This window comes from Pinus tabuliformis, chromosome 1_1, assembly GCF_031772625.1.
Source record: "Pinus tabuliformis cultivar Carrire ecotype Pingquan chromosome 1_1, CPIR1, whole genome shotgun sequence".
In the NCBI taxonomy this organism is placed as follows: Eukaryota; Viridiplantae; Streptophyta; class Pinopsida; order Pinales; family Pinaceae; genus Pinus; species Pinus tabuliformis.
In genome coordinates this window covers 811263492-811274330 of record NC_142297.1, presented here as the reverse complement: position 1 = coordinate 811274330, position 10839 = coordinate 811263492, and the positions used below count along the sequence as shown (strand labels likewise).

Below are 10839 nucleotides of genomic sequence, written 5' to 3'. Positions count from 1 at the left end.
AAGCTAGTTTGATAGAATGGATAAAGTCTCTAGAAGACTTATTTAATGTAATCTACCATATGTATGTATGCATGTAGAGAGAATTAGGGACAGTTGAGTGATTCATGGAGAGGATTTGATCGGATCCTTTCAGTGATCTGATCGAATGTGTTTATAAATGATGAACCTGCGTGTTCAATAGGAAAGAGTGAGAACAAATTAAATTTCTGAGAACAGATCCATCAAAATGCAGTTGAAGGGGAATTTTCTCCCAAGGTTGAAATGCCTTAGATCTGTAATCATATTGTGTATAATATAAATTGTGTTCAGTGTTGATATTGTGTGGATTTCAGTGTGTGTATATGTAATAATGCCTTTTCGTGTTATCCGTATATATGCGATGATGGCTTAATTCCTGTGTTACAAGATTGTTGATCGACCATCGATCACTATAACGATCGATGGCGATAAATTGATTAACAAAAATATTGTTATATATGGTGTGTCGTGTGTAGACAGAGTCGGTGGCAGAACTGTGTTTTAAGCGCAGAATCCATCAAATGGCAGACGAATGAGAGAATGCACAGGATCCGTTGGATCTCAGAGATCAATGGTCCATATCAAAATACAGAGGAACCTGAAGGAACCATCAGAACCATCTGATGGAACAGATCAACGGTCGTCACATGGTGGAAGAGCACGAAAGTTATTTTGTGAAAAAAAGTGGTTTCGAAACAGTGTAAGTGGTATTTTGGGTGAGCGAAAAGTGGTAAGTGATATTGAAGGGTGAGAACCCAATTCCACTTAGTGATTGACACATAGTAGCGAGGAGGAGAGAGGAAACCGCTTTATCAGGCGGTTAATCCTCGTGCTATTTGTCCACCTGAAATCAATGTGGACCATCAGATCCACTAAGTGCAGATCGGCGGTGGAGGATTGATGTGCCAGTTTGAATATTTAGAGTGAATGTTGACCGTTGGATACGAGAAAGTAATGGATGACAAAGATTGGTGAATAGAGAGCACAGTGGGACGCCAATGGACTGGATGTGGGGACCTGATGATTTATGAACGCGGGTTCATTCTTTTTGAAGTCTGGCCATGCTTTCGACTGTGTGCTTTCCCATGTATTCCTGTGTATTTCCAATAAAGTGTTGTGGTCCCGATTTATAAAGAAAAATCGACTAAGTCGTATGGTCCTGGTTTCTAAAGGCTAAGGCCACGAATAATTCTTTTGATAAGTTTGTGGGCCAAAACCCACAGGTCTAAGGGTTGAATATTGATATGAAAGGGGTTTTGGCCTTACCCCAAATTCATTTTTCATCATTTGGAGATAGTTTTTGGAGACAGTGGGTTCTAGCTGAGGGAAGGACACTGGAGGAAACCACTGTGCATTTTTGAATGGTAAGGGAGGTTGGGATTTCTACGCATTGCATGGTTCGAACAAGCAACGGAAAATCTTGAGGGTTACATATGTGAAGTATGTAGTTCAGGAAAGTTGGATGAGGCTAGGATGCTAAGGAAACTCCGAAATTTAGCTAAGTGTGGGATCAGTGGAAATTATGTGAATAGTGATAAAACTTCACTACGATCACACACTTGAAAGCTTATCGATACAACATAGACCATCCAAAACATATAACACATACTTCACTTAATGCAACAACCTTTGTGGTAGCTTACGGCAAGTGCGGCTTCGATTATAGACTTCGGGAGGATAAAGGCGACACTTGTGTAAGATTGTGTGAAATGAGTGTTAAACATTTATCATTCTCATAAATATTTCCCCTTGAAGCAAAACAAACCTCCCTTTGCATGACAAGCGATTACCCCCATGCCCAAAGATGACACATTCTATGTAAAGATAAAAGCATAAACGACTCTTAATATTGAAAAGGGGAGCTTGAGATCATCAACTTACCAATCAGTGACTAAGGAACAATTGATCACAATATCCATAGTAGGCTCTGAAATTTAAGTGCAGGCCAAAATTTTGGAGGGTGTTGCAGCCTCTACAACAGACCCTTCACCTTCTTGCTAGCTTCGTTTTCAACTAGTGTCTTGAATTCTACGAGCTCAGAGAATGTCTCATCTTTATTCCATGTGAAGAAGATCCAACACTTCCGTGAGAAGTCATCAATAGAAGTGACAAAATATTTGTGTCTGACAGTGTAGTTTGTCAAGAAAGGTCCATAAACATCATAGTGGATCCTTTCTAGGATTGCATGTGCTTTGTTGTCCTGATCATGGAATGTGGATTTTATGTACTTTTGTAATGTACATCCTTTGCATATATCTTATTGCTTAAGTGCTCCTTTAGAGAGGCAAGTGGTTATTTGTTTTATAATACTGGAGGTACCATGATACAAATGACCAAGTATTTTGTGCCAAAGTTCGTCGACATTGCGACCTTCACTTTCTCCGCCTTAGTTCTTAATGTAGCAAATTCTTCCACATCTAGCTTATACAAGTTCTTCACATAAACCCTGATCTGCTTCACCTGGCCCGTGGCTATGTTTCTCAGGAATGCTTTTCCTTTGTTGAATATCACTTCACAACCATGGTAAACCAACCACTCAGTGAATGCTAGTAGACAAACCCCTAATCCTTTACCTTTACCTTTTTTTACTATCGCCTCATATTGAAATTTTGAAGACAAAATATTTATTTTCTCTTAAAAAATTGTCTTAAAGTCCCCCTCCGTGTAGTAGTGCCAAATGCAAAAATAAACAAGTTGTCTCTAATCATATCAGCATATATGAAAGGGATAGAAGAGGAATTGATGTTCGAGAAATCTTGTTAGTAAAACTTGTTGCGTTCTTCTTAGTCGACTACCCCCACAAAACAAAGAGCCCAACAAATCGTTGTCTTTATATAAGATAACATGAATGGTAATTAAAATAACAACCTCGGTATAGGTGCAAGACAATAGCTGTCTACAAGCTGGCCGACTTAGGGTGCACTGTCGCAATCAATTTTTCAGTTATAATTAGATAATATCATCTTAAATTGATATGTTTGTGTCTTAATTGTTAATTGTATTAAGCATAGGTTTTTTTTTTTTCTAAGTAGTACTAATCTATTAATATAATACAAAAAAGTTACAAAGAAACCTGATCTCAGAGATGTTAAGCATCAGTCATCATCACAAAATGCAACTGTTGGTATTGGACTGCCCCAACAGAGGGGAAACCAGTCCAAGAAGATTTGAAGACTACCCCTGTTATGGGGGAAACCAACCATTGAACCAGAATAACTATTTCAACGTAGACCTTGGTTTTCCAAAATGAACAAAGAGGAATGCAATCCTGAACCAAAAAGATAGGGACATAACCAAGTAACAGTATGCCATTTCCACCTAGCAGAGAGTCAACCATAGAATTCAAGACACTTGGCGTGAAGACAGAACACATCCAGACCACAAAACCACGAATCATAGAAAAATATCTGCCTGGAAGTCAGACACCTTTGCGAGAGAACAAAAACCACAAAAAGTTAGACGAATCTACCTGGGAGATGGAGGCCTTTGCATGAGGCCACATGTTAGGCTGGTGGTTCCTCCAGAGCTGGCTCTTCCTCAATCTGGTAGGCAAACTGATACCAATCGTCATCCTCTTCAGACGCGCCGTGACCTTGAACAGTTGGATAATATATAGTGCCTTCAGCATCCATCTGTCTCTTACCAACGTCCCCAACTTTATCTTTGTCATGCAAAACCTTACTGCTTTCACCTTGATGCTTGTTGTTGATCCCATGACTACCTGTCTCTTCCCTGTTCTGCTTGTTCCCACGACTGGACAGAGTAGCTTGTGTCGTAGAATCTTCCTTGAAAGAAATTGTGATGGTAGCAGTGATTGTAGGCCTGTTTAGTGAACTACAGAAATGAAATTGTGTGCTGTGAGGGCCAAAAAGAGGAGGAAGTGGGAGATCCACGGTGTGGACAACATTTTCCGTCCAACCTCTCCCACTTCTGGTATTTGGGTAGCTATGAGTGGGGTTAATGAGCAAGTTGGGAAATTCAGTAGTTGAGTCCAGGGAGTTAGAGGTGGAACTGGTAGAAGCTCACGAGCGGTTAAAACCTCCATGCGAACCTCCACGCCTACTACGCATGCGGTGCCTGAGGTGAGCCACGGCTGAATTGACAGCGAAAGAATTGGAATGAAGGCGATGATGAGCGGGAGCAGGGGTGGGCGAACCACAATCAATAAGACAATGACAGGAATGCGAAAAATGAAAACCATTACCATAATTCTGACAAGGGAGAATTAGGCAGCGACTGCCTGTAGTAGTTCTGAAACACGGTTCAGTCGCTTGCGGAGGACAAATGCCATGGAGAAGGGGAGGAGTAACAAAATGGTTTGCAGGGGCCATGGTGTTGAAGGAGGTGAGCTCGTCACAGCTTTCGGAGTTAATAAATGTCACCTGCAAGGTGTTTTTAATCCATCTGCGGTGAGCTCTCAAGACGAAGCACTTAGCCAGATGGCTTCCCAACCCACCGGCGATCCGTCTTGTCATTTAAATGCTGTTGTTGACACCCACATCCGGGTGCGTTTCCTCTGCATTTTCCCTTTCCTTTTGCACTAGATCATTGAAATCCTGCAATTGATGAGTATTGGCTATAGTGCTAAGAGCTCCTACATGAAGAGTCTTACCACTTTCAATGCCAATGTTTGCTAGGAGGTCTGCTACTTTGTTACCATTCTGACGAGTGTGCCTGATGGTAACTGCTATATGAATGAGTATCCACTGTTCAATCTGTTCCAGCCTTTACGCCAATCTCCAACTGCTACCCACTTTATGTGCTGGAGTTCCCTGTAAGATCTGGTTGATCATGTTAATTAAGATCTGAGAGTCCCCTTCAATTATGAGTGGGAAGAATCTATTGGTTTGAGCCAGGAGAAGTCCTTGCCAAATTCCTTCTAATTCAGCTGAGTTGTTTGTATCCCAACCTATTGACCCCATGAATGTTTGGAGAACATTGCCCTTGTGATTTATAAATATTCCCCCAAATCCTACTTTACCTGGATTTCCATTTGATGCTCCATCAAAGTTGAGCAGTACCATGTGTGGTGGGTGTGGAGTCCATTTGTCAGGTGTATCTCCAGAGGGAGGGATTTTCCTTAGGTGTACCTGCTCATGGTTCCACTGAAGGTTCCAGTTCAGCCATATATTTTGTTCCTGTGGTGTGGCTGGGAAATCATCATCAAGCCACGTTTGGAGCATCAAGGTTTCTCGTATGTTTTGACATATATTGATCCATAGAACTTCTATGGGAGAGGAATGGTCTTTGAAGATGCGGCTATTTCTCTCTTTCCAGATTGTCCACATGAGGAAACCTGGTATTAGCTTCCATAAGATGTTTAAGATTTTGCTTTTATAAGGGTGAGGTGCCTAAGAACGAATAGCACTGGTTAAATCCTCCTTATTTCGTCCATCTCTTTGACATCTGAAGCTAACCTTCTCCCAAAGTCGGGTTGCTAATAGACATGAGTTTAGGAGATGTTCCTTAGTTTCTTCTGCCTGTTTACAATTTGGGCAGATGGAAGGTCTGTGAAAACTCCGTTTCCTTAGATTATCCCAGGTAAGGATTCTATTTTGGTACAGCAACCAGGGAAAGGTGGATATTTTTGGCCAAATTGGTGGTTCCCAAACTTTGTGCCAAAGGCTATCCTTGACAGTATGGTCCCTTAGTATTATATGATATGCTTCCCGGGAAGTGAAGGTACCTCTCGTTTCATAACCCCATCTGATGATGTCTTTCTTATCTGATTGGTGAATTTTCCTGTTTGAGAGTTCCGTATCCAGGCTATCTTTGATGGATTGCGTGGCTTGCCCAAGAGTGAGGTTCAAGCATAGCCATTGCCTATAACCTTGGTTGTGAACTTCCTCCCAAAGTTGATTTACGTTGATCGTCGGTTGCTCTACCCAATCCTGAAGCTGGTGGGGCTTGAGTAGGTCCTTCAATTTTGGTCTTTGCTGCCAGGAGTCCTCCCAAAACCTCGCATTATCTCCATTCCTGATTTCCCGAAAATTGTGTTGTTGGATTAGATCTTTATGTTGTTTAGCAGCATTCCAAATTAGAGAGCTTGTGCCAACTTATTTGAGCCGAATTAAATCATCCACTGGTCTTGGATTTGAGAGATCTGTAGTTTTTATCTTTTGAATTGACCGGAGAGCCATCTTCATCCACTGGTCTATTATGAGCATACTTAGCTGTCCAGAGGATTGCCTAAGGAGTATATGGGTTCGAGAGCCATCTCCACCAGATGTGCACTCCCATGACCTCGTTGCTGTGCTGAGGATCCTGTAATCCAGTGCCTCCAGAGGATTTTAGGTGACAAACTATTTCCCACTTTACCAAAGCCCATTTTCTTTTTTGTTTCGTATTCCCCCATAAAAAATCCCGTTGAAGATTTTTTATTGCTTTAAGAACCCATTTGGGTGCTGCCAAGACCGTGAAGAGGTAGAGCGGCATAGATTGTAGCACTGCCTTGATTAGAACTAGGCGACTCGCCATATTGAGAGCTATGAAGGTCCATGAAGAGATATGGGCTTCCAATTTTTCTAGGAGAATTTTCTAGGATGAGTGCTTTAAGGCAGAGGTTGTCATTGGAGCTCCCAGGTATTTGGAGGGCAGAGATGCAATTGAGAAGCCCAAAATTCTGGCTATGGATACTTGAGTGATGGGAGGTGTGTGAAAGAAGAAGACTTGAGATTTTGATTTGTTAATGCAAGCGCTAGAGGCATCCGAAAAGTCAGATAAAATTGATTTCAGCTTACGGGCTTCCTGGACCGAAGGATGACCAAATAACATATTGTCATCCACAAATTGCTGGTGGGTGAAAGCAAGGGTATTCTGGAAAGAAAGGCCACGTAATTGCTGGTTTTGAAGGGAATCTTTGATGTAACGTCCAAGACCTTCTGCCATAATAACAAATAGAAAGGGTGAGAGAGGGTCCCATTTTCGGATACCTCTGGACAGGTGGAAGGGGGTGGAGGGGGTCCCGTTGACAAGAATTTAGAAAAAGGTAGAAGTGATGAGACTCATAATCCATCTTACCCGAGGGGCGTAAAGCCAAAGGCTAGCAGTATTTTTTGAATATATTTCCATCTTAAAGTATCGAAAGCTTTTGAGAGGTCGATTTTAGGAGCATACCTGCCTTTTTGGTTTGCTTTAGGGAGTGAATGATTTCATGAGTGAGAATTATGCCATCGATGATCTGCCTTCCTTCCATGTAACTTTATTGCTCCGGTGATATAAGAAGAGGAAGCAGGGGCTTGAGACATGTGGCGATCACTTTGGAGACAATTTTATACAATACATTGCATAGTGCAATAGGTCGGAATTTGTCGGAGTCTGGCTGTTCTCCTCCTTAGGGATGAGGGTGATGAAGGTGGCATTCAAGGATGGAAGCATCCATCTGTTAAGTCTGGACTCCTCTACTACTTGCCAGACTTCCTCCTTGATTAGATCCCAGAAGTTGTGAAAGAAGTCCGAAGTGAAGCCGTCTGGTCCGGGTGCTTTCCCAACTTTGAGCTGTCGCATAGTTGTCTCCACTTCTTGTAAAGAAATACGCCCGAGGAGTATTTGATTGTGTTCCTCAGTTACGATCTTAGGAATAATCTTGATGATATTCTCTATAGCTGGCAGCCGATCATTCTCCGTTTCTTGATGCACCCTCCAAAAGTGGGTGAGGAGTTCCTATTTTATATCTTCATGCTTCTCTAGATGTTCCCCTTGTCGATTTTGGAGGAGAGTAATGCTATTGTGCATTCTCCGTTGGATAGTGGTATGGTGGAAGAAATTTGTATTGAGTTCGCCCTCTTTAAGCCATTGGATCCTCGATTTTTGTCTCCAAAGAATCTTTGCCTTTCTTGCTCTTTCTGAGATCTGCATTTGTAGTTGACGTTCCTGTTCTGCTATGGTTTCGGATCTGCCTTCAGCTATGATTCTCTGCTGTAATTTTTGCATTTCTTGTTCAAGAGTGTTTTGCGCCTGAAAGATATTTCCGAAGGTAAAGCGATTCCACTATTTTATTTTTTCCTTGATATGTTTTAGCTTTTGTTGGAGCTTGTACATTTTTGCACCTTCTGGTGGTGTGAAATTTCTCCATGTCTCTGTTATCAGGTTATGAAAATCGGGGTGATTTAGCCAAAAGGCTTCAAAGCGAAAGGGCCTGCGAACATTGTTTCCCAGTCTTTGCCAGTGAAGCCTAATAGGCCAATGGTCTGAGCTAGAGAGTGGCAATATAGAGGCCAAGAGATCCCCGCCAATATGTATTGCGTTATCAAAGATCAGGAATCTATCTAACCGAGATGCAATTTGGTGGGCATCTTCACGCTTGTTGTTCCAAGTATAAATGCCATTATTGAATTCCATATCTATAAGCCTGTTGTTATGAATGTAGTTTTTGAAGTGCGTGCTTTCACAGTCTAGCTTGATCCGTCCTCCTCTTTTTTCCTCCAATCTTGTAGTCATGTTGAAGTCCCCTCCTGTGATTCAAAGTGGGTGGGATCTTTCTGAGTTGATCTGAGTAAGGGTGTTCAATGTGTCTACTTAGTTTGTTGCTTCCCGGGGCAAGTAGACTTTAGTTAAGTGTCCATGAACATTTGTCCCTGTTAAATGAAACTTGGCCTAAATAAAGTGCTTAATGGCATGTATGTTGGTAAGTGTTATAGCTCTATCATCCCAAATGATGGCTAGTCCTCCTGAGGCTCCCATGGCCATGCTTTGGCAAGGATCTGGTCCAACGTTGTGGAATTACACTTGGTCTCCTGTAAGAAGAGAATTTGAGGCTTTTCCTGTTGTAGCATGTTCCTTATTAATCGTCCCTTCCCCGGGCTGTTGAGCCCTCTGATGTTCCATGAGATGAGCTTCATGATTCACGATTGGGAAGGGGATTGTCTATAATTATTATTCTTAGAGTTTGATAATACCTAACTTACATTGAGATATATCACCACCTTCTTGGAGAAAAATGCATATGCCATATCTAAATGTTGGTATTTTTGTATTCAAATGCTCCACCTTATTGTGATATCAGAGATATTATTTTATTTCTTCAAAGATTCACTTAGCTCTCTCGAGACACTGGTAACTTCTGAGTAACAAGTATACTTAACTACCTTCTTAGAGATTAACATACACCAAGTTGCTTGCCTCTTACATCCAATCCTCCAACACTACTAGGAAGAGGCCCCATGGCTAACTTCAAAGGTTACATAAACAAAATTTCAAAAGCCTAAATTACTCCCTTAACATCATGATCATTACACTTTTATTTATGGCCTTAAATGTTAGAAATGCATCTCTTAAGCAACAGGAATACCTCTTTCTTTTCAAGCTTCATTATCATTACAAATATGTTACCTACTAATATACGCCTAATGATTTTTTCTTCATATTTCTTCTTTTAAATCATTTTTTTCTTTATCTCTAGTGTATTTTAATATTCACATTCTCATCTCCATATATTCATTCTTAATAGTTTTTTTAATATTCACATTCTCATATCTATATATTCATTCTTAATACTTTTTCAAACCAACAGTAGTTCTTATAAATATTAAAAGATAAAAGTGGTCATTGTATTAAATATAAAGTTTTGTCTTAAAATATTTTTGTCTCAAAATATTTTCGTCTTAAATTATTTTTCTCTTAAATATAAAGTTTTGTCTTAAAATATATTTGTCTCAAACTAGTTTTGTCTTAAAATATTTTTGTCTTAAACTATTTTTGTCTTAAATATAACGTTTTGTCTTAAAATATTTTTGTCTCAACCTATTTTTGTCTTAAAGTTTATATTTAAGACAAATCAATTGATATTAATTTTTAATATTAAATAACTAAAATAAAAAAATGATTTTTTGAGACAAAAGATTTTTTTTGAGACAAAAGATTTCTTTTGTCTCAAAAGTGCCCTTGGTGTAGTAGTGATTTGAGCGCCGAGTATGTTGCCAGTTACCAAGGCGACGTAAAGTTTGAGATCACCGGTGTTCTATACCATGAGGTGACCCGCGTTTGGCAGTGGGATGACATGGGATTTGCGCCCTCAGGGCTGCTCACAGGCATTGCGGATTATATTCACCTCACCACGGGTTTTGCCCCATCACACTGGTCTAAGCCCGACAGTGGTGACGACTGGGACAAGGGCTACGAAGTGACTGCCTACTTCCTCCAGTATTGTGACACCGCTGCCTCTGGTTTCGTTGCGAGGATGAATTCGAAACTGCGCGATGGATGGGACGTGGGTTTCTTCCATGACATCACTGGTAAATCTGTTGATAAACTTTGGAAAGGTTACAAAGCTAAGTATGCAACTTCATCCTAAGAAAGATGGAATACAGATGACCTTCTTGTATCTCAACTATACTTTGATGGGTAGGTATCATTTTGGGGGTTTGAGTAGACTTGAGTGGTGATACTAATAACATATGTTGCTTCCTGGAGGTCACACTTTTTCATTGTTTTATAAATGATAAAGTCTTATACAAATAAAAGGTTTCGTAATAAAATTTTGCTTAATCAATGTACGTTCTTATTCCTATAAAATATTTCTTTAATTGAGGTATAGTTGTGAAGGAATTTTAGAATTAAATTATTATGCTTATTAATTTTATGGGTAAACAGGAGAAGCTGCATGGGAGCAAGTCCCTGCCATGAGCGGGCTTTAAGAAAAGAAACACTACTAGAAATGTAAAGTAAGTAAAGCAACAATAGCCCTAAAAGCCAATGTTGAAAAGAAACACCACCACAAAGGTAAAGTAAGTAAAGCAACAGTAGTCTTGAAAGCCACTGTTCATTAAGCTTCAATTTTCGTATGACTATCAGCAATGGCAAGAAGATGATCAGAATTGTTAC

The 10839-nt window shown here is 40.3% G+C and overlaps 1 protein-coding gene across 1 annotated transcript; it reads left to right on the top strand.

The window, feature by feature from the left end:
• The first annotated feature begins 4331 nt into the window (after nt 1-4331).
• LOC149216526 (uncharacterized) lies at nt 4332-10309 on the top strand. The gene is made up of 3 exons (XM_089389984.1): nt 4332-4523; nt 4656-4792; nt 9913-10309. The coding sequence occupies exons 1-3, from the start codon at nt 4332-4334 to the stop codon at nt 10307-10309; spliced, it is 726 nt and encodes a 241-aa protein (XP_089246110.1).
• The last annotated feature ends 530 nt before the right edge of the window (nt 10310-10839 follow it).